Below are 23,532 nucleotides of genomic sequence, written 5' to 3' on the forward strand. Positions count from 1 at the left end.
TACTTACCTCAGAAAGGCCCTAATCTGTTCTAATTGGCCACATTGTAAAAGCAAGATAAGTGCAAAGAGAAAAACTACACTTAGAGTTGGCTGTAACTAAATGTGCAGACTTTCCCAATACTGTCTTGTCTGGTGTTTTTAAACATTGTGACAGTGTAATGCTGTTTGCATTTTGGTGGGTTTAAATAGTATGGTTTTTTAACTGATAGATAGGGATGAAGGAACAATATTGTCTGTATAGAAAAGAGAAAATTTCACCCTCTAGAAACATTTTACTTCATAATTTTTACTATTATTACTATTTATTTTACTATTATTGCCATAGGACTTTGGTTATTAAATCAATGCAGTGAGAAGGGAATGCAGTGAGAAATCATCGTTTCTTTAAGTAGGCATAAGGAAAGCTTCTACTTTGCCAATGGTCTTCCACACTCTCTAGCAGTGATGCACGTGAATCCCCGTACCTAGTTGCGAGCCTCTCTGAACTTTGTATAGTTCATAGCTGAATTCAGAGTATGGCCTTTCTCAGGAGTAGGGGAAGATAACTGTTGGTCTGAACCCTGATCAGGGGGCTTTGCTATCTTGTAGAGCTGAAGCTTCATGGTGCAGCTTGTTTAAGCTCTCCAGGAGCTGGCCTCCAACGCCTGCTTTGCAAATCCAGCCCTTACTGCCCTGGCAAGTACAGTGGGCCGGAAGTCGTAGGACATTCCCTCCTGCTGCAAAGTAACATCAGTTCAGCTGATCCAGTGACAGCACCAGGGAGGAATTTTCTGCTGCAAGTACTGAGCGCAGACAAAGAGGCTGCTTAATTTTCTCTCTGTGCAACCCAAATCCTGTGGGTTTCGTGCGCGCCCCTGTACTTTCTGCACTGTACAAAGGAGCGTGTGTCGTGGGGACAGAGCGTGTTGTGTCTTGCTCACTGTGCTGATGAGACTGTGAGAGACCCGCCAGAAGTGCAAATAGGTCTCCACTTAATTATATGTTATTTTGTTAATTGTCTCTCTCTCTGCTGCCTGTCTCTCGCTGGCGTTGCAGGCGGAGGGTGCAAGCTGCCTCTCCAGCCAGTTTCTCTGTCCCAGCTTCTCCTGGGCTCCATCCCTTGCAGCTCTGACTACCCCCAGGAGGGCAGCCGACCCACCACTGTCCCAGTTGAGGGGCGTTGTAACTCTCCTCTGCCTTTTCTTTTCGGTTCAGTGTTTGCGCTCCTTGCATGTGCAGCAACGAGGCACGTCTCCCAGCAGAGCCAGAAGTCCCAGCGAGGTACTGCAGAGGAGGGCTGTAGACGTGGGAAGCGTCGGCAGCCGCTGGCAGCTCTGCCCTGCCCCGGCACCGCCTGGGGAGGAGCGGAGAGCCCTCCTGTGCCCCCGATGGTGACCTGCCCCTGGGGTCGCGCCTCAGCCCCTTCCCCTCGGTGTGGGTCCCCGCGGAAGCCCTGCCCTGCCCTGCCCGCAGCCCTGCCCGCCCGAAGTCTGGTCTTCGTGCTCAGCGCTGTAGGGGCCGGCCCAGCACCTCGCTGCCCGCACTTGCTGCAGCATGACTGTCGGGTAGAGATGCCCCCTCCTCCTCCTCCCCTGCCTCTGGCTGCCGGGGGGAAGGTCTTAAAACGCATTCATTCCGTACGTGCATGCAGTTAACCCCTTACTGCCCCTGCAGCTGCCACCTCCAGCCCCGCATGTTCCCCTCCCGCCTAGCGCGGCCGGCTCCGCCACCCTCCTGCTTTAAAAAAGGCTGATTTCCACGGGTGGAGACGGCTCCAGCACGGGGCTGCTGTCACCCAGACGCCTTGCCCGCCCCGAGAAGCCTGCGCGGCTGTCTCCTCCACTCCCCGGGCTCCGGCTTGCTGCTTTTTTTTTTTCCCTCCCAGGAGTAGCAGCGAAACGTCCCGTCCTGCCTATTTGGAAATGGGAACAAATTGCTCCCCCGCCTTACCTCGCCCATCGCATCCCATATATAGTCATATCTACGGTCAAATGGCAGGCAGCAGCGAATGGGAGCGCTGAGCCTCCGAAAAAAGCCGGGGGGAGTGAGAGAGGGAAAGGGGTAGGGACGAAAGGAGGAGGGAGGGAAAAAAAAAAGCCCTTCCAAAAAAGTATTGGATGTCTTGAGGAATGCAGTCAGCCCCCTGGGAAAGTACATATCTGTGAGGCGCTCCCTGCCCGCCGCTTGCACTCCGCCGGCGCCCCGTCCCGCACGGATCAGCCCCGCCGCCCAGCAGCTCCGCGCCGCTCCGCGCCGCTCCCTCGGGGGCCGCGGCTGGGTCTCGGACTCGGGGCTGTCCCGCAGCTTTTCAAGTTTTGCTTTCTGGTGCAAGTCGCGCGGGGACGCGCCCTAGCCCACCGCCGCCATGGATGCCATCAAGAAGAAGATGCAGATGCTGAAGCTGGACAAGGAGAATGCCTTGGACAGAGCCGAGCAAGCCGAAGCGGACAAGAAGGCAGCGGAGGAGAGAAGCAAGCAGGTCTGCACTGAAGGCCCGGGCGCGGCCAGCGCCGGGGCGCAAGTCTTTCCAGTCGACTCCTCTCTTCTCCTCTCTTCTCCTCTCTTCTCCTCTCTTCTCTTCTTTTCTTTTCTTTTCTTTTCTTTTCTTTTCTTTTCTTTTCTTTTCTTTTCTTTTCTTTTCTTTTCTTTTCTTTTCTTTTCTTTTCTTTTCTTTTCTTTTCTTTTCTTTTCTTTTCTTTTCTTTTCTTTTCTTTTCTTTTCTTTTCTTTTCTTTTCTTTTCTTTTCTTTTCTTTTCTTTTTTCTTTTCTTTCCCAATGTACCTTGCTGTATCCCCCCCCTCCCGCAGAACTGGTTAAACTTTTCCTAAGGCAGAGCTTCACCCTGGCAGCCCCTGGCTGGAAGTTCCCGGGGGCCCGGCAGGAGGTCCTTCCCTCTGCCCCCAGCACCCCAGCTGGGGAGCGGGGCCCTGGGACAGCCACATGGCCTCTGTGCCTTTGTCATAGGAGCACGGCTGGGAGAGGTTGCCTCGAGCACCTGGTTAGCAATGGACAGACGTGCTGCGATTTGGCAAAGGACACTTAAAGCTGTGTTCGCCCCCTCCAGCACCACCCAGCAGACTTGTCCGATTCCAGCTGCCCCCCTCTTCCAGATGTGTGTCCCATTTTCCTGGCCTTCTCCAACCCCCTTCCTTTACAGCTGGGGCTTTATTCGTTTGGGGGAGGGGGGCACATTGGTTGCACATTTCTGGGAGATCCTGAAGGAGGAGGGAGGAAGGGAGAGGGATTTAAAAATTAATTTCCCGCTTTTCTAAGCCCAGGGAGAAACATATTTGTGCATTGTATTTCCTCTTGTGCACCTAGTTAGAGGATGACATTGTGCAATTGGAAAAGCAATTGCATGTGACGGAGGATGCAAGGGACCAAGTGCTGGAAGAGCTACACAAGTCTGAGGATAGCCTCCTCTCCGCAGAGGAGAATGCTGCCAAGGTATCGTGCCCTTGCCACAAGCAAAGAGAATCTAACTGTCTCTCCTTCTCTCTCTCTCTGTCTGTCTGTCCTTTTCTGTCTCTTCTGCACTCGCACTTCTCCCTTTGCACGATCACATTGCCTGCTGCACCTTTTCCTGCCCGCCCTCCCCTCTCCACCACTTTCCACCCATATCACAGCTGGAGGACGAGCTGGTGGCTCTACAAAAGAAGCTGAAGGGCACTGAGGATGAGCTGGACAAATACTCCGAGTCCCTTAAAGATGCACAGGAAAAGTTGGAACTGGCTGACAAAAAGGCCACAGATGTAAGTTACCCCCATCCCTTTCACCACCACCCCAATACAGAAACCACACACTCCCTCTGCACAGGACAGCCAGGACTCCTACCAAGCAGTGCTCCAAAGCTTTGCTGAGGGCAGGGTCCGGGCACCTCCTGGGCAGGAGGTGGGAAACACAGCACTGCCTCCTTGCATGAGGTTTGCACACTATCAGAGGCATTTGATTGGGTTTCTGCTCACTCGACACATGCTTTTCATGTGTACTTCCCGTTCCAGACATGAAAGTAAAGAAAGGGTAGATTGTCTGTTCACGTGATGGGGAAAATGGCTCAGGCTGGAACAACACTATCTTGATAGTGAGGCCGAATCAGAGAGTTAATAGCAAGTAGATCCAGGAGAGGGAGATCCAGAAGAGCAAGGGCTGCTAGTTCTGTCTTCAAGAGAGCTGTTCCTAGGCACGCATGCGTTAGAACTGCTGCTAGATACTAGTTTGGCTCACTCATTGGTCCCTGAGGTAAAAGATCCTCTCCTAGGTTTTTTTTTTTCCCTGGAAATCACTGGAACTGCTTCACTTGTCGAAGAAAAGTTCAGTCTCGTGTGAGAGAAAATTGTCTGGAAGATGATACTTGCTAGGTTTGCAGTTCAGAGGACAGGGATCCTGGGAGCAAGCAGGGAGATATATATAGCTCAGCACTTTATATGGTAATAATGCAAGAGCTTGTGCCTCTCCCAGGCCCTCATCCCACCCACCTGTCTGCCCCTAACATGCATTTAATGTATTGCATGCATGGAACCATGCAAGTTTATTGTCTCTGCAGTTAAGGTCTGGATCTTTATGGCTGCTGCTGTACAATCCAATTCTCTCTGAGTAAATGTCAGGTCTGAATTACAGGATTAGGTGAAACCACAGTATTTCCAAAGTGATGACCATCCTTTTCCTATAACTCAGCTTTAAAAATTAACCTCAAAGCCATAATAAAAAGAGGAGTTGCCACAGATGAAGCAAGCAAAGTATTTCAGGGGGAGGAAGGATACTTTTAGAAGGAGAAATGTTACAAAAACCAACTTTGCATGAAAGACAACGTGCTTTTATCTTATTTTACTTCTAAAATGAACAAAGGATAAAAAGGTTTAACTTCAGTAAGGCAATTAAGTTGCATAGCTTTGAAAGAGAACTCAACAAACATAAGCGTGCATAGGAACGAGAGAGAGGGGTTCTGTGTATAATGTGGATCAGATGTCTGTCGTCTTCTGTGTATGGCTGCATAGATGAGAGGCAGCTTCCTAGCAGGACGTTTATTTAACTTGTTCAAAGGAACCGCATATAGATCCAGGGGAGATATTCCTTATAAGGAAAAGTATGCAGAGTATTTGGAAATAGCTCGCCTAGGATGAAGGCAGGAGAAATGCTACTAGATTCCCTTTTTGAAATGAAAGATCTTCCCAACCAATCCCATTTTCCTTTGCTGGAAAACAGCATTTGGAAGCTAGTTGAGGGCAATTTTATTTGCAGTCATCCCTCAGGCGGAGGGTAGGCAAGTGTCTGGCTTGTTTTCATCAACGTAAATGCTGTATTTAATGGTATGTGTAGAACATGTCTGACACTTTAAGGATGTCTTTCTTTTTTGACGATGCGGAGTATCTTTGGGGCATTGCAGTTGACCCAGTATTTGCCCTACTAGTTTGGATAGTTCCAAGCCTTAGGAAAAACACACGGGCAGGGGAGAGAGCGCCGGCTCCCTGGGGTGGACTCGCTTTACCCAGGGTGATGAGGAAACCTTACCTTGCCGGTATTACTCACCTCGCAAAAGCCAGGCACATCCCCTGAGGCCCGGAGCCACCTCATCTGGGAGGCGGCAGCCGCAGCTCCCTGTCCCCTCCCCGTGTCTCAGGAGCTAGGCTAGGCGCAGCAGCAGCTGGCGGGGGCAGGTTGCTCGGTGTCATTTTATTACGCTCATACTGGGGTGACTTAGGGGGGAAAGGCGGGTCCTGGCTCCGACCCGGGGCCCTGACCCCGACCCCGGGACGGCCCGGGGGAGTCCGCGCGCTGCGCCGCCAGGGGGCGCTGCCGCCCCAGCGCGCCCACCTGGCGATGGCCGCCGCCCCCTCGGTCCGGCACGGCCCGGCACGGCGCGGCCCCGCCGCAGAGCCCTCTCCCGGCTGAGGCCGGCCTCTCCCCGGGGCCTGCCTCCGCGCCAGCCCCGGCTGTGCGCTGCGCCGCTCCCAGCTCGGTGCCGGCAGCCCCGCCCCGGTGCGCGGTGCGTTGCGGCGCGGGGGGACTTCCGGGGCTGGGGCGGGCGGAGGGAGGTGGCACAGGCCGGGCGAGACGCGGGTATGGCGGCGATGAGCTCGCTGGAGGCCGTGCGGAGGAAGATCCGGAGCCTGCAGGAGCAGGCGGACGCCGCCGAGGAGCGGGCGGGCCGGCTGCAGCGGGAGGTGGACCAGGAGCGGGCCCTGCGGGAGGAGGTAGGGCGGCCCGCTCGGCTCGGCCTGGCCCGGCCCGGCCCGGCTCGGCTCGGCTCGGCTCAGGGGCCGCGGCCCGGTGGGAGCGGGTGGGGGCGCCGGGCGTGGGTCCCGGAGTGCGGCTGACCCTCGCCGCTCCCCGGCCGGCGGGTCGGGCGGCTGCATCCTTCGCCGTCTCCGACAAAATGGTTACCTGCCGGCCGCTGCGGCGCCCCGCTCCCCGCGCTGCGGGCGGAGGCCGTTGTCCGCGGCGGGCAGGCCCGGGGCCGCAAGGTGAAGAGTGGGCCACTGCGGTCTTTGGCCTGGAGTGCTGTACTCTTCGGGTCAGTAACCTGAGTGGTGCGTGGGGCAGACGAAGCTACGGTGCCTAAGTAGACCGCACTAGGTCTGCTGGCCAATGGCAAAACGCTGAGCTGGAATGAGTTTGAACTTAGGTGAGATGTTTGAGATTGGGTGCTTTGTATGAGGTTCTGAGCAAGCTTTTACGAAATTTTGTTCTTGTTGTTTGCAAGTGCCACTTGTCTGCTTATCCAATCCAAACGAGTTCAACTGTGGGAAGTCAGCATGCCTACTGTTAAGAGATTAGGTACTTGGGACTGAACCTGAGGTGGCCACGTCCGAGTACTTACCCACAGTACCTGAAAACACTACAGCAATGTGATCATATGGCCCCTGTTGCTATACATCTGTAGTATGTTTAGCTTGTCAAAACCCTAGCTAAGATGGGAAAGGAACAGTAGGTACAGTTTTAGGCAGAGACAAGATCAGGTGTGAGCAGCACAGACTCACGTAGCAGAGAGATGTAGTTATGGGTGGCAGTTACAGCAAAAAACTGATGGGGCTGTTGTTTGCCTTGCCACTGACCTTGGGGAATTCTAGCAGCTGTAACTTAATGTTTCCTGCTATAGAATGTACAATGTCCTTTGCGGTGGTTTTAGTGTCTTCAGTGGTTGCATAAAAGTGACACAAAAGAGCAAATTTCTTATTCGTTTCATTTATTACAATAGAAAAAATGGTGATTATTGGATTTCCTTATAATATGGGGCTTTCTGCACATTCTGGGCAGCAAGTTCAAAGGAAGAGCCTTCTGATTACCTGCAGGTGATCTCCCCGTAAGGAGCAAAATATGGCTTCTTACGCTTGCGTAGCTACTGCATTCTTGCAAATCAACTCACATATCCATTTTTTTCAGTGAGGGATCATGTCACAGTCAATAACTTGTTTCATAAGGGTTTCTGTCTTTAAGAAAAACTGTACTCATTTTCAAAGCTTTGTGGAGTAAAGGACACCAATTTTCCTACTTTCAGTAACATGTATTGTTCTAAACAACGTATTAAAGGATTCCCATTAAAATGGAAAGCTTTGTTGTTACCTTTTGGGGCAGAAGGAATAGCACTGGAGGAGTGATTACAGCTTGCAGCTGAAGTCTTCCCATTAGAGCTCAGACACATTGCTATAAGGCTTACGGTCCTAAAGGTTAATGTTTGTCTCTTCCCTGGAATTGGTTTATGTGGATGATGTAGAATTCTTCAGAGTACATTGACGTGACATTTAAGTCTTTGTTTGGAGGGGTCCGTGCTGGGGTGAATAAAGGCAGAAAACTGAACTCACAGGCACATGTAGACCTGTGCCTCTTCTATAATGCTGGCTATGTATGGATTTTTTTTATTGTTGCAGCTGTATTTCTGCATGCTTGAGGAGGGAGGCTTTGAGAACATTGCAGCAAGCAAGCTGAGGTGTGAATCTGACCCTTGCCTTAGTGTTATGCTTTACATGTACAGCATGTGACCAGCTAGGGTTGTTTTGTTTTTTTTTTTCCTTCCTGTGCAAGGTACAGATACGCAAACAATGAAAAAACTAAAGCTGTGGCCAAAACATATCGCGGCTTACAGCTTTTGATTGTTAAACCAGATTGTTAAAAGTTTCAAGACTGTGACTAGCAGCCATTGCCTTAAAAAATAATCTCATTTGTTTTGAGTGCATGCATCTCAAGGGGCTGTGGGTAATCACATTTTCAGAATGCATTTTTCTTCCTTCTTCTGGAAAACAGAATCTCTCTTATAACTGTAATAATTAACACCTGATGTGACTTATCCATGTCATCGCTCATTGTGAAAGTATGTGGTGTATAAGTGCTAGGGCAAAATCGCAGAAGGTTATGTTTGTCTGTTAGCTGTGGGAGTGCCCTGTAATGTCACTGGGTTTTTTTCCTTCCTTACCATATAAGGAGAGAAGTCCTGCTCCGCAGAAGAATAACTTGGGCCATATAAGGCTGGTTGGTAAACCCTTATTGAGTTACTGGAGCAGGAAGTAAAAACTTGAACTTTAGTCACCCTGTGTTTTCTAAGCATATTGTATGCTCTTAACATGATGAGGAGTCTTGACATGATAATAATTAACTTGTAACATTACAAATTTCCCAAGGGTAACGTTTATGAAAGGTTGTTTTCTTTCTCAAATCAGAATGTTCAGCTTCTTACTGTTTAAAGCCAGAAGTCTGAAAATACAGGTTTTGATACTACTGCTTGATTACATAGCTAGATAATTTGTATTTGGGTTCATGTGGATCTCTAAGGATGAAGTCTCTTCTGTTCCTGGTTCTACATGTTAACTGCCAATACTCATTAATGTTCAAATATATATTTGCTTCCCTGTTTATGTGTTACTTCCAGTCATTCTAGTGGGGCAATGTTACTGTTATGTCAAAAGTTGTTTTACTTGTCTGGTGTGTAAGTTATTCTTACTTGGGTTATGTAGAACAAAATTTTAGCTGTAGCCAAGTGTATCCAGCTGCCTCTGGTTAGTAAAAGCAACAAATAACAGTTCCTTAAAATTTTAATTAAAGAAAAAGTACCAAACTGATGCTTTTGGTATCTACTTTTGATAGAGGGTTCATGTGTGTCCCCCGTCCCCCCCCCCCCCAACTAGACATCATAGGAAATTCAGATGTGTACTTCCTCATATATAGCAAGATTGTTTTAAGTACTAATTAAGAGTAACTGTTATTCTTGGAAGTAATTAACTTTTTAGAATAATAACCTTTTTATATATATTTTGTGCTTAATATCCTTTTGAAGGAAATAAAGTTTAATAATGAGGTTACTATGAGAAGGCTGTTATAGAACTTAATCTGCAACTTAAGCAAGTGTAGGTTTGAGAAAGTCAGAAGTAAAACCTTGTAATGATAAGAGGCAGATGAGTTGCAAGTCTTATACAGAAGATTAAGTGAACACGTAATGCAAGAGAGGCAAATCTGGGGGAAGTTTGAGGATGGTGGTATGGGGAAAAATAAAATAGATGTTTTAAGCGATTGTTGCCTCTAACAGGGTGCTTCTGAGATGTAGTCTCTGCTGGTGCCTTCTTTGTCAGCTCTTGCATAGCTTGCCTGTAAACAGAACTTGTGGGTATTCGGGCATTTCTTAAATGTTCTCATGCTCTCTCTGTGTCAGCTGTCTCATTGCAAATGCTGGTCTAGGTATATTTTCGCATGTTTACGCTGAACCCCTCTTACGGAACTCAAGGAAATATTGGGGCAATTCATATCAAAATATGGCAAAAGGTCATAAATAAAGGATTTGGGATAACATAGAAGAATTGGGTAATTAGCTTGTGTTGATTTGATTAAAAAAAGGGGGGGGACTATAATGGGTTAACGCTTGCAAATACAATAACAGAAAATATTTGGGGAATGATGCATAATTCTTCCAGTGCAGTTCTTTCTAGTACAAATTGTACAGTTCTTAATGTGCTTCATTTAAAGGAAGCATTAATCACTTTTTCCTCCATTAAGCAATAACTTCACAATTCAATGAGGCCATGTACATCTCTGTGTATGGGCTTTTTAGTGGATGAAGTGAGAAATTACTGAAGTGCTGTTAAATGGCACTAGCAGGTACATGGGATAATCTTTTACAAGAGGTGATGTGTGCCTTATTATGAATTAATTTCTGTTCTTCCTGTGCTTAGGCTGAGAGCGAAGTAGCTTCTCTGAACAGACGCATCCAGCTGGTTGAGGAAGAGTTGGATCGGGCTCAGGAGCGCTTGGCTACTGCCTTGCAGAAGCTGGAGGAGGCTGAGAAGGCTGCAGATGAGAGTGAAAGGTGGGTGGGGCCACTCTTGAATGGACCTTTACCCTTATGACAAAGATTATAATTGCCAGGGTGTGGGTTAGGGAAATAAATTAAACCACTCCCTTGACTCTGAACATGTGTAATCCACTCTTACTTTGCCTACATGGACTTCAGTTACAGCTTGTCTGTAGAGATGTCCAAAATGTGTAGGCTTGAATTCTTTTTCGTGTCTCAGTTCTAAAGATAAGATTTAAGTGGGGTGGGGCTTTTGATGTATCATGCCACATCCTGGGAAAACTGCTTGGCCCAGCCCAGACTTCTGTATTTGGATGACAACTTTTTGAGGGTGATGTATATTCTTGTGCTGTTGGGTGATTCTTGATTTCATGGTGGGTAGAAAATCTCACCTGGAGAATAGCAAAGTGCTGGAAGAGGCTTTGGTTCTCCTGTTGGTGAGATTAGTACATGCTGTTGGCGAGATTAGTACATGAAGGCGAGCAAAGGAGAGAGAGCATGATAATTTCTTCAGATTTAGGCTGGGATTTCCAGAAGTACTTAATGTAAGTTAGGAACTCAAGATTTGTGGCTTTGGAAGATCTTTTCTTATACTTCTACAAATTGTATTTTTTATCTGTGATAGTACCTCTTATTGGGAAACAATCCTATGTATTCTGCACATGTATTTTTACCTCACTAATGATGCAGCCTGTTGAAAAGAGAAGCGCCCGAGACTCACAGTGCATTGTGAAATAGTTGAGAAAATTTGGGTCAGACATGCATGGAAGGGGCAATACGCAATGTTTCCTGTTATGAAGGAGTTAAATTTTGTTTATGCAGAGCACAGAGAGCTTCATTGCTCTAGGGCTCTGACATGGCAAAACTTACGGGAATCTGTTTGGCCCATAAACGTAATGCCTGTCAGTCCTGCAGGGGTTGTAACATGCTGTTTCACGATGAGTGTAAAAGTACAGATGTCTTTAGTCATCTTATTCGGCCTTCAGGGACAACACACTTTATTTACGTTTCTATAAGATCAGTTTTCCTTCAATTCAAAATGAAAAAGAATAGTACAGCTGAACTGTGGTAAGAGCTAAACAAATTAAATTTTCTTTCTTCCTAAGACATGCTGCTTTTCTTTGAACTTCTGAAGTGTGTGCACAGGACTAGATCTATGGTGTGAAGAATCAAGTATCTGACGTGCTTCATTCACCTTCATACACCTGTCTGAAAGTCACACTCCAGTAGTAGGAAAGCTGGAGATAAACTGGCAAGCCCTGAACCTTGCATTTCCTGTTTTTCATGTCTTTCAGAGGAATGAAAGTCATTGAAAATAGAGCCCAGAAGGATGAAGAGAAGATGGAAATCCAAGAGATCCAGCTTAAAGAAGCTAAGCACATTGCTGAAGAGGCTGACCGCAAGTATGAAGAGGTCAGTTCTTGAGTGCGGGTCATCAGTTTCTAAAGCCCTTTAGGCTGTGCCTGTAATTTCCTTCCCCCTGCCCCTGCTTTGTCTTTTAAGTTCAAAAGATCACAAACACCACTGTTCATAGCTGTGAAAGGAAAAATGGGCACCCAGATACCTCAGGGGACAAGGTGGCAGGAGATCTGTGCTCAGATCTTTGCACTAAAATGGTTGAGAGTAGTCTCTCATCTCTTAGGGAGAAAAACATTTTAAAGTTGCCTTTTGGTGAATGAAAGAGAGATCTTGAAAAATGTCAGATAAGGAAGACTTGAATAACGAAAATGTCACATAATCAAAATTCACATGTTGACCAAAAAGTGGAAAGAGGCCCAACTCCCTGCTTTGTAGGTTCTAGAAACAGGTGACGTGTGCTGCAGCAACATAATATCCCTGACTGTCATTTGCCTTTTCTTGTAGGTGGCTCGTAAGCTTGTGATCATTGAGAGTGACCTGGAGCGGGCTGAGGAACGTGCTGAACTATCAGAAAGGTAAGTGTTGAACTGCCCTGAAATGTGTGTGAGATGCTACAAGACAACTGTAACAGCATGAAATATTGGCAGTACACTGTGTGTTCAGCTCAAAGCTATGTTTTGCTCATTTACTCTAATGGTTGAAATAAGTGGTCAATGCCAAAGTAAATGTGTTCCTATGTGTGCGTGAGTGTGTTTTGTCACTGCATGCTGTACCTGCACACTGATTTTGTGAATGGCTTTTGTGCATTTCATGTGTTCACTAACAGCCAAGTCCGACAGCTGGAAGAACAGTTAAGAATAATGGATCAAACCTTGAAAGCATTAATGGCTGCAGAGGATAAGGTACTGATACTAATAAACAGTTTTTAGGTTTAACTGCAACCCAAGTCTTTCAGCTTCCATAGCCAGTTAGCTCACTGAATAGTAACAAATAAGTCCTCACTATGCTCTTTACTCTCTTTGCATCTTGCTTTGGTGGTTTTCTTTGGTCTCTTTTTTGTTTTTTATTAATTTTTACCTTTAAAACTGACCTCTTGTGCAGCCAAAAAGAAGCTGAACTGTCTCACGTGTAAAGGCTATGTAAATATTTCTGTGTAAGCCAAGGGCTGTAGATAATTTCTGTCTGGTCATTGTCTTAATGTACACTTGAAATGGAATTTGGCATCGTAAAGAGTTGCTTTCAATCTGTGATGGATTCAGCTGCTTTTGAGGCTGTTCTTTTGCTCTGTAATTGTTTTCATTTTTCTCTATCTTTTCCCCCTGTTTTCTCCTGTTTCTTTTGCTTGACTGAATCTTCCATCCGCCCCTTTCCTGCCTTCCTTCCGAAATAACAGCAAATGTGCTGAGCTTGAAGAGGAGTTGAAAACTGTGACCAACAACCTGAAGTCGCTGGAGGCTCAGGCTGAGAAGGTAGGCTAGAGACTTATGTGAGAATGTGTCCCTTACGTTGTCGTCTGGATTGGCCTGTGGGGTTTTCTTTATATGCTGATCACTTTGCAGCATTTTCACAAAGCCATTGTCAGCAGAAGCATTTGGACTTACTACTCAATCCATATTTGGCTCTTACTGGAACCTAGCATTCCTTCTGGTTCCAAATAGGTCAGTATTACTTGACCACATGTTCTGTTAAGTAGTCTGACAGGATTAAATATTACTTACAGAATGTCCCTCAAAATGGCACTTGTGTGGTAACATTAAATTTCTCCAAATGCCACTCCTCTTTAAAACTGTAGTACTAATTTCTGCTCAAAGCTCCCACCATATAGCACTGGAATATAACTCAAGGGAAGTTTGGCTCTTGTAATAAACTATGTATTACCTCAGTCTGGTAAGTGGAATTAATTTAATTATATCCATATTAACTTCTTGTATACAGTTGATCTATTAGAAGAGAGTCTCGAATGTGGTATTTGTTGGTATATTTAGAATACCTAGTCTAATATCAGTGATCCTCTTTCTAATTACAGTACTCGCAGAAAGAAGACAAATATGAAGAGGAAATTAAAGTCCTGACTGACAAACTGAAGGAGGTAAAATTAGAGCTGTTATTTACAACAGATGTTCCGATGCAACTTTGATTCTTTTAATATAAACACTACTTTGATGCTTTAAGGATGAACGTGTCATTTTTGAAGACAGTTTAGTGTTAAATGTCTCTCCTAAAAATTAGTATCATCTTATTATTTGCCTCCTCTCATTGTACTTTTTTCCTCATTCAAATTGTTGCTCCTCTGTTCGTAAGTACTATGTGTGTGTTTCCTAAGTAGTCTCTATTTGTCTCCACTGCAGGCTGAGACCCGTGCTGAGTTTGCTGAGAGGTCAGTAACCAAGCTGGAGAAGAGCATTGATGACCTAGAAGGTATGGGGTTTTGTCTCTCTCACTTACTATAGAAATACAGATCTTTTATTCTCCTGTTGGGTGTTTTGTTTTGTTTTCAGTACCCAATTCTACTCAGCTAACTTGTCCTGCTTATATAAATGGGACTGCCTAAAGAGTAAAATAGGCAAAATGTTTTCTGATTGAAAAGTATTGATAACTTAAATGCTTCAGGTGAACAGTGTTTTGCTCTTGCCTGTTCCTTTTTTCTCTCATGTTCTCAAGACTCCTTTCATTTTTTTGCTTTATACTCTTCTACTTGGAGGTATATAAATGTATAGGGTAAATGATGAGATAAGGATTATTATTATCTTACTAAAAATCTGATGAAGACCTGTGTTATGTTTGTAATAATTAAGAATGTAGCAAGCTAACCTAATTTATTACTGTGATAAGTGTGGGTCAGGGCAGGCATTTTGTGACATAGACCAGTTGCTGTTTGTCAGTAAAGCTAATGGATTGTATACATAATCAGAAGGATAGCTTATTTAACTTCAGAGAGTTTGTTTTAAGGTTTTGATAAATCTTTCAGAACTGCAGTAGAATAGTAGAATGTGCTTTCTCCCTCCAGAGAAAATAATTCAGTAGCGCTTTGTAATTAAAAGTTACGTGGAGTTTACTACTTAGATGCATTACACTAAATCTAGGATTTTAAGAAGCTTGATTGCTTGGCATGGTAGGCTGACTTCTGCATAAAGGGTATGAAATATCTAGGTAGCTGCTGAAAACTTACAATCACTGAGTCATGAAGGAAGCAGAGAAGAAAGATAGGTGTTTAGAAGGAACAAAAATCACTGTAAGAAACTGAGTTTATGACATCACACAAACCAGAATGCTTTAAAAAAAAAAAAAAAGTGGTAGAAAATAAATGGTAGCATCCTCCTTGAGCCCCATTTTTGAATCTTTTCTTCCTAGCTCCTGTGTGCCCTCGTAACATGCGTTAAAACAAAAATCCAGGGCAGTGAAACGTGGATTTTGCTTCCCTTGTACACTTTCTTTCCTTTGTTTTCTCTATATCACAGGTTGCCCCACTGGCAGTGCAGTTAATGAACTTGTCGCATAAAACTTTTCACTGTTGATTTTTTTTTTAATTATTATTATTCTCTAATTTTTTAATTTTTGTTTTGTCTGTCACAACACCTTTTTCTGTGCACTCTTCCCCTTTTGTATGGCTTCTGGATGGTATCCCATACCACCACCTTCACCTTCCATCCCATGATCACGCTCCATTTCCTTGCACACCTCTGCATTCCCTTGGGGGAATGTTAGATGAGCTATATGCTCAGAAACTGAAGTACAAAGCCATCAGTGAGGAGCTGGACCACGCTCTCAACGATATGACTTCCATGTAAATGTCTTCCCAGCTTGTGCCTGCACCTGCTTCCCTGCCCTCATTGATTGCGCGGTTACGGCCTTGTGAAATTATACTCCCTCTGTAGCGGGAGACGCATTCCTTTAGCAAGACTAGGTGTACAAAATACCATGAACAATTTCTTTACCGTGGCAGAGTGTGGGTGAGTGTTGTGCCTAGCCTGGTAAATACTCATGGTGATTTTGTAAGCTGCCTAATAAGCTTGTGTTTACTCTTTCATTCTGTATCTGCAATCCTTGTGTCTTGTGGTTGCCCTTTGTTTGTAGTTCTGCATTTATCCTTTCAGTTCACCTCTGTTCAAACGTTGCCTGCCAGGCCCATCATGTTCAGTTTATCAAAGAAAATTGCCTCGGTACATGTTGCATTCAGAGTGTATTCTTCTGCTGTCACAGTTTTTCTCTGGCAAAGTTCCTACAAAATTTTCAAAGAAATTTAGATGTAGCTGTATTCTCTGTTAATGACAGCGGAAAGTGTTCATCTAAATTTTCTTAAGTGCTCTGAAAACTTAATCTATTATCACTAAATTACAGGTGTGGAAATTGATTTAAAATACTTTGTCATTTAAACCCATAAAAGTAACAATTGATTTGTAGGTTGCTTCCGCATATTTTGCGAATGGTAGTAGTAATTTAATTTGCATATACCAAAAATGTGGTAATATCAACTTTAGTCATAAGGAGAAAAATACAGAGTGTATTAGGTGGCAGGAAAGTGATCAATTGTAAGGAGTGACTAGTCCGTGCAGGTTTTGATACAAACTGACTCTTCTTCCAGCAACTTAAAATTCTGAACAAGAGGTCAGCTATGCTAAATCCAGCTTCCCATGCTCGTACCTTTCACTTGCGTGAACCCTGTTCAGTTGGCATGGGAAAGAGGAAGAGTTGTGGCTCTCAGGCGCTTGTGAGGTGTGATATTTAGTCCCAGCATTTCTTTTTGGAAGCTAGCATGCTTTCAGCAAGGCATAAGCTTTGCTCAGAGCTTGAAATGTATTTTGCATGCACCCATTTTTTAAATGTTTTTTCTTTGCCTTTTTTCATCCGTATATCTATTCATTACTTCTCTCTCTCCCAACTTTTTGGTAGGGGTCTAATGTTGTCTGCTTTGATTATTTTTATTTTTTTTAATTCCCCCCTCTTCCCCAACATATGCTTTTGCTCAGTGGCTTATCAAGCAAGTGGATTTTCCTCCTCTGTGTAGAGAGATTACAGTATTTCTTCAGTTTGGGATATTTCTAAATGGAAAACAGACTTTAAAATGTACTCCACCGGTATATGAGGACATTACTGTAGCATTCCAGTCCCAGCATGGTGTGGTGTTTCTCTAGTAGTCGTCTTGGCATGCTGGGCTCTTCTGTGCTGTTGCTGCTTTTTTGGAAGGCTTTACTGCACCTTTTTTATTTCCTACCTTATCTCACTTTTTCTTTTCATGCAGATAATTTTCTTTGCCTCACTTCTCCAGAGACATCTTCACTGGGTTGGATAAAACATCTTTCCAAGCTTTGGATGTTTCATGGGTTCATTGTCCTGTCTTCTAGCTTAGTTGACTCTATTCCTCTAGCACCTGTCTCAGAACATGCTCTCTTTGTGCTCTGCTGTACAGAAATTCTACATCTCTCAATGTAAAATAAACATCCCAGCTGTATGCCTTTTGCTATTCCCTTGCCTTTTATTTATTTAAATAACTATTTCAGTTATTAATAAAAATTGCTTTTTTTGCCATTAGGAATTTAAATTTTTTTGGTGTTTCCATTTTTTTTCTGCAAACACTTTTGCATTAACGTTGACAATGCAAAGCCAGTGGTAGCAGTCTATGGGGATGAGAATACTGCTCTTGGTATTTTGAGGTCAAAACTGACCAGTTATGATCTTAGTCTTTCTCAATCTGATGCAGTTAAAATGACAAATAGATGTAATGGGAATTTTTTCAGTTGTTATTGTTAGGCAAAAATCTGCAAGGACACTACTTCCTTGGGGTCACTTGGTCGTGGGAGCACGGCTGAGAGAGCAGTTGAGTCCTTGGCACCAGATTTTTCACTTTAAAGTCTGAAATTTTCTCGTAGCTTGATGCTGAAGACTTCCTGTCTTTATATAAATGCGTTTGTTCATTAACTTAAATATTTGAGACAGATTTAAAAGGGCATTATCAAAAACTTTAAATTCTTTTTTTCACCCAAAAATAGTCCTCCAAATGTCTTGCAAAAAAGTTTTCCCCTCTTTCACACCTCGATTACTCAGCAAAGATGTTGCTTGCTAACTTTTTTTTTAACACAATATACTTCTCTTGAGTGGCATGATAGGATTGGAAGCTCAGCAGGGAGATTTCAGTAGCTTTCCACTCTCGTGCTTAGCTCAGACTTATGAGTTTGAATTGCAGACTCATGAGAAATGTTTCAGAACTGGAGAAGGAAAACTCTCATCATTACACTAATAATGAACTTATTCTGCTGCAAAGTGGAACATACAGATTTCAGGTTTGAAGGCCTAAACATTGGCTTTCAGCTGATTTGGCAGTGCCTAATTAAGGATGAAGCATTAAATACTGACATGTTGCTTTTTTTGTACTGTTATTTGCAATTAGAGAGTTTATTGCATTATTTTAACTTCATTTTCTTCACAATGAAAAAAGTTATTTTCCAGTTCACATTAAAGTGAATCAGTTTAAACTGGATTAATTTCTGATTCTGCCTGTCACTGTATATATTGCTAAAGTTCCTAAGTCACCACAGCTAAATAAACTCATCATAGCATAGCTGAGTGTTATTTTTTAGCTTGTAGAGTAATGTAAATGTGTCTTTCTTGTTCAACTTCAAGTTTATTCAGCAGTGCAGTCTAGGCTAGATTTCCTCCCCTCCCCAAAACCTGTTTTCCAAATAAGGCTTGCAAACGGATGCATTGTCTTCCCCCTTGCTATCCTCAGATAACTTTGTCTCATACCAGTTTTTTATCCCATGACACATGTCCTAATGTTACTGGCTATGGGGAGAAGCCCAAGTACAGGATATGTGTCAGCAGTCACAGGTAGTCCAGATAATAAAGTTCAATAACTTACTACTCATCACTTGAGATACAGTAAGTGGGTTTATACACTGTGTGTATTGCAACTGAAAAGTAAAATGTTTAGTGTGAAGGTTAACCAAATGTAATGGGATGAGCATTTGTAAAATGGCTGAAGCTAACATGGTTAACTTCACAAATGCAAGGGTTATGGGGAATGTGGCCAGCTGTCACTTGTCAGCTGAGCCAGAGTAACTTATGCTACAGCAACTCCAACCCCTTAATCTATTGTGTGTTTTGGTTTATTGTGTCAGCAGTGTTGTTTTTCCCCTCAATTCCTTGCAATACTCTTGTTTCTTAAGAGAATTAAAAAAAGCAAAATCCAGTGTAGCAACCTGGTAATTTTTAACGCAGTAATTTTGAACATCAGTATTTAAATCTTCCCTTTTCCTTCAAACACACATACTCAGCTCTCTGCACTGTAGGGTGATGAATTGCTGGACAGAGTACTGAAAATGGGCAATGCAGATACCCAGGTAGCTGTGTACAGAATTCCTAGCTGGCCCTGCTGCACTGATCTTGACTCCATGGAGCTGTTGTGGTTCCTCACTGCAGCATATTTCAGCACTCTTTACACTGTTGGACCTGACCTGTGCATTACATTGTACATCCCACAAGGTCTGGCCACATGTAGCTAGCCGTGTACATGAGGCTTGTTGACAGGAGTGCAAGGCTGGCTCTGATGTCTCATTTCCCTGGGCTCTCTGCTGTGCTGATGCTGAGCCTCACTGGATCTGCACCAGAGCTTGAACTCCCTGCTTGGCCCAAGGTGGCTGCCTACAGAGCCAGCCCTTGGCTCTACCTCTGTGGTAAATCGCAACCTAGACAGACTGCCTGTGGGTAATCAAGGGCTGACTGTACACTTGGTAAATGCTTTCCATGCTTTACCTGGGTGTTTTAGTCTCATTTTGGATGTTGAGAAGTACTGTAAATCTCTGCCTCAATTAAAGAGAGGAGTTTTCTGTGATGAAGGTAAGCATCAAGTTCTTAGTTCCAATTATGTTGTCATGTTTGAATAACAACTAACTACACTTTGCCAAACAAAGTGAAATTTTAGTTACTCTGAGGTTTTGATGTTTTTTTCCACTTATATGTGACATTATTCTGGTAAGAGAGACAAGACCCAGTTGTTACCAGTCCAGGATCAGTTCTGAAATGTGCCCTGATTTTACTGAGCTGGCTGTTGGAGTTTGGGCTGGGGAAGGAGCTGTGAGGAGTTGCTGCTCACCGCACAAGTGTGTACTACAGATGAGCTGACTGCTCAGCTTTGCCATTGCTGTGTCCAGAGCCTGCAGGGGAAGAGGATTTCTGTGGAAGCTGTTAGGAAGCTTGTGGAAAAGAATCAGAAACAGTCATTTCCTGTAGGAGAATAATCTGGGATCAAGGGGTCAGGAGTGCAGTTTGAATCTAGACTATTGCAAAGAATATGGACAATTTGAGAAAACAAGACAGTCAAAAACCATCACGGAATGGTCTTTCACTCTGCAGAACAACTCCCACTAAATGCACTGTCACAACATATCTGTGGCTGTACTCTTTGACCATGACTGTGAACCATCCTCTCCATTTGCCGTATTTGAGCAACACGGGTTTTCATGCTTCCATTTCATTTTCACCAAATGTTTGGGTTTGTTTTCTTATGAAGTACAACTGGACAATTTAAAGGTATCGAAGTGTGTTGATACCAGTAACAGAAGTATGTTTCCCTACCAAAAATACCATTTCAGCTGTCAGATTCCCCAGGAAATCCCCAGAAGTACGGGCTGAGTCAGACCTAGTGGTAGTTGGCTACCAGCATCTCTCTGCCATTACTTACTCTGGTTGTGATGCAGTTGCTTTCCCTCCACTGGCAGATGAGGTTCCACCACATCTTGAATAGTTTACAAGGAAAAATGGCACTCATAAAACAAATCTTCCACACATTGTATGTAAAGATTAAAGCAGGACTTGGTGGTTCTAGGAATATAGCTGCAGTTCTTCCATTTCTGTTCCCACTTACCTGTCTCACAGCTGTTCTCCACAACAGGTGTCTTAGCCAGTTCTTCATAGGTTGTAATAGCTGTTCCTTGGAGTAGCTATTTAATTATTAGAGTTCTAGAAACAAAGGTAAAATGTTTCTCTGTATGTTACTGAACTGTCTGTGGTGTGACCAGTTTCTTTATTAACTCTTACCTAACTGTTTTCTCTGTCTAATCTGTCTTCATTCTGCCTCTTTTTTTCCCTTCTAACCTGCTTGCTGCCTGTACAGATCAACTCTACCAGCAACTTGAGCAAAACAGTCGCCTAACTAATGAACTAAAGCTGGCATTGAATGAGGATTAAACTTTAGTGTGACTATATTTTTAACTTGTTTAAAAACTGCTTCTTCCAAATTTCCATTAGAATGAATCAGTAAATGTAGAAATAAGCAAGAAACCTAGAAATTGATTTTTTCAGGCTGTTGATTAATGGAGGAAATTCTCAGTTTGTGTTGGAAACATATGAAAATGCTTCTTCTGGATGAGACTTTTCATTATCTATATGCACACGTACTTTGGAGGAGCAGTAAGCTCTTTGGCTATGCAATAGCTCCTTTCCTCTTCAGTAAACAGCTATAGCATTTAGCTAACAGTATCCAAAAGGTAACAGTATCCAAAAAGTAACAGCCTGCCTTGTAGAGAGATACTCAGTTTACCCGATATCATGAATTGGCCCTAAGATTTTTACTAGAATATGGATGAGAGAAAAACGTTCACTGGGTTTTGTATTTCCGTATTTCAAAACCAACATAAAGGATACTTATAGCTGTTTTGTAATCTGGAGACTTAAGGCATTAATTTTGCAGTACTGTGAATTGGGCTTGTATTCAGCTTAAAAAAAAAAAAAAAAAGAAATAAAGCTAGGACTGGGAGCTCCATCTGAAAATACCTGGTCAGTTTAAAGGTATGCTTGCATTAGTATGAAGTTACTATTACTGGATTCTGGTAGGATGCAGCTCTAGAACATTGTGCTCATTTATTGTATCACGTAAGTGTGTTAAATGACTGTCCTATAAAAGTGTGCATGCAACATAAAGCTACTAACTTCAATTTTATTTATTTTCTAGAAGAAATATTTTTCTTAAAGGTCACTTCACTGAAGAAGAGATTGGTTGTAATTTTTTTGTTCTTTGCAAGTTCTGAATTACGTGAAACTTAAAATATGGATCTGCAAAGAACTTAAATGTTTTCTTTATTGCCCTGCTTTAAAAAAAAAAAAAGCATTCACCATCCCACATTCCTATAAGCAAAGAACTTCCAGAACATGCAAGAATTGCGTGTCTGTTGGCAGTGCATTTTCTTAACAAATGCATCTGTAAACAGTTCTCAACTTGCATTACTTGCCATTTGTTTTATTAATTTGTAATTCTCTCTAGTTGTGTTGTCTGGGGACATTGGTATTTATGAGCATGCACATTTCTTAACTTTCTAAACCCTCCAATAGAAATGATGATTGCATGCCTTCATGTTCGGAGAATCAGTGCCTCCAAAGAACTGCTATTCATGTTTTAATTTTCTAATCCCACAACAGAGAAAGTGGCGCATGCCAAAGAAGAAAACCTTAGTATGCATCAGATGCTGGATCAAACTTTACTGGAGTTAAACAACATGTGAAAACCTTCTTAGCAGCAACCACATTGTTTGTTTTATTATTTTTACACCTGCTTGCCATGAAACCCCATAAACATGTCTTTATTTTAGTTTCACCACATTCACAAGAACATCTGCTAAATTATCAGGCAGGGGTCAGGGAAACACCAAAATGGGCAAGCCATATGCGGGTTAAGCTATATTACATTATGGTTTAAATGTGCCATTTCCCAACAAAAATGTTACCTACACTTTGTAGAGAGTTCAGCAATTCAGTATGCTTAGTCTTTTGAAGAATCCTGGCTGTGGCAGAAAGCGTCCCACCTCAAGTGCCAACTACAGTTTTTAACAAGAAGAATGATTCACGTTCAAGAGAGACCAGGTAGAAATGGTGCTATTTTGAACAAAAGGTTCTACTGAAGTCTTTTGTTTGATATCAGAGAAGTCAGGAGTTGTCCAGCATAGTAATTTATTTTTATCAGAATTTTATTAATCTGTGAGGATTTGGACTTTCTATGCCTTCTAATTCAATAAAACGAAGGTATGTAAGCAACAGAAAAGTGAAGGCTTCTGGAGGTTTTAAATTGTGTTTTTGCAACTCAATACAGAAGTGTAGGTCACCATTTCACCTTGAGTATTCATTTGATTGTATTTTTCATGTTGAAATGAAAGATTCAATAAATTCAGGAGAAAACATAAATTTGGAAGAGATTGTTTTGAAATGTATTTTATTTGTGTGGATTTTGGGGAGGGGGAGGAATTTATAAACTGATATTCGCCTCACTTTTTTTCACACTTTCTTTGAGCAGTTTTAAAAGTATACCTGTATGTAAACATTGTATAATGATATGGAATAAAATGCACATTTTAGGACATTTTTTAAATTTTGCTCTCCTGTGATTTGTTTTTCATCACACTAGCTTTCTGGGTATTGCTGTGTAAAATATGCATGTGTGCAGTGTCTCTCATTGGGATACACTGTTAACACATTGGCTTTAAGTCTCTTCTGTGCTATTAGGCTAATGTATAAAAATGCAGTGAAACACAGTGCTTTTGACTGATGTGGATCTGCAGCTGCTAAGAGGGGCCCTTTGATGGCTGTGTTGCAGGAACCTGTCCCCACCACTTGATTGTATTCTCAGATGGGTGCAGAATGCAACTATCCCCTAACGGATGATAGAGCTTTCCAAAATTACTCATTGTTGACCAAAACTGTTTTCAGTAAGATCATTGCAGAACTTCCATAGACTTCTGTAGGAAATGAGCCCTAAAGGCCTTGCTCTTGGAAACGTTACCATGTATTTGTATATCTTACCTGTTAATATGTGTTAATTTACTTCGATACAGTGATAAACCTTCCAAAATGATGTGTGAAGTTAATGAGAGATCCTTTCACCCAACTTTTCACTACTGGTTGCTAATTTCTTCATGTATAGGTATCTTTATTTGAAT

At 43.2% G+C, this 23,532-nt stretch overlaps 1 protein-coding gene across 1 annotated transcript; it reads left to right on the plus strand.

Moving 5' to 3' along the window:
- Window positions 1-2,098: 2,098 nt before the first annotated feature.
- TPM1 (tropomyosin 1) lies at window positions 2,099-22,958 on the plus strand. The gene is given in 10 exon segments (XM_072871169.1): window positions 2,099-2,458; window positions 3,301-3,487; window positions 3,490-3,731; window positions 10,134-10,267; window positions 11,548-11,665; window positions 12,116-12,186; window positions 13,005-13,080; window positions 13,638-13,700; window positions 13,960-14,029; window positions 22,022-22,958. Coding segments are annotated over 10 exon segments (1,158 nt in total). The 5' UTR covers window positions 2,099-2,344; the 3' UTR covers window positions 22,105-22,958.
- Window positions 22,959-23,532: the final 574 nt, after the last annotated feature.

Source organism: Ciconia boyciana, chromosome 8 (genome assembly GCF_034638445.1).
Source record: "Ciconia boyciana chromosome 8, ASM3463844v1, whole genome shotgun sequence".
NCBI lineage: Eukaryota > Metazoa > Chordata > Aves > Ciconiiformes > Ciconiidae > Ciconia > Ciconia boyciana.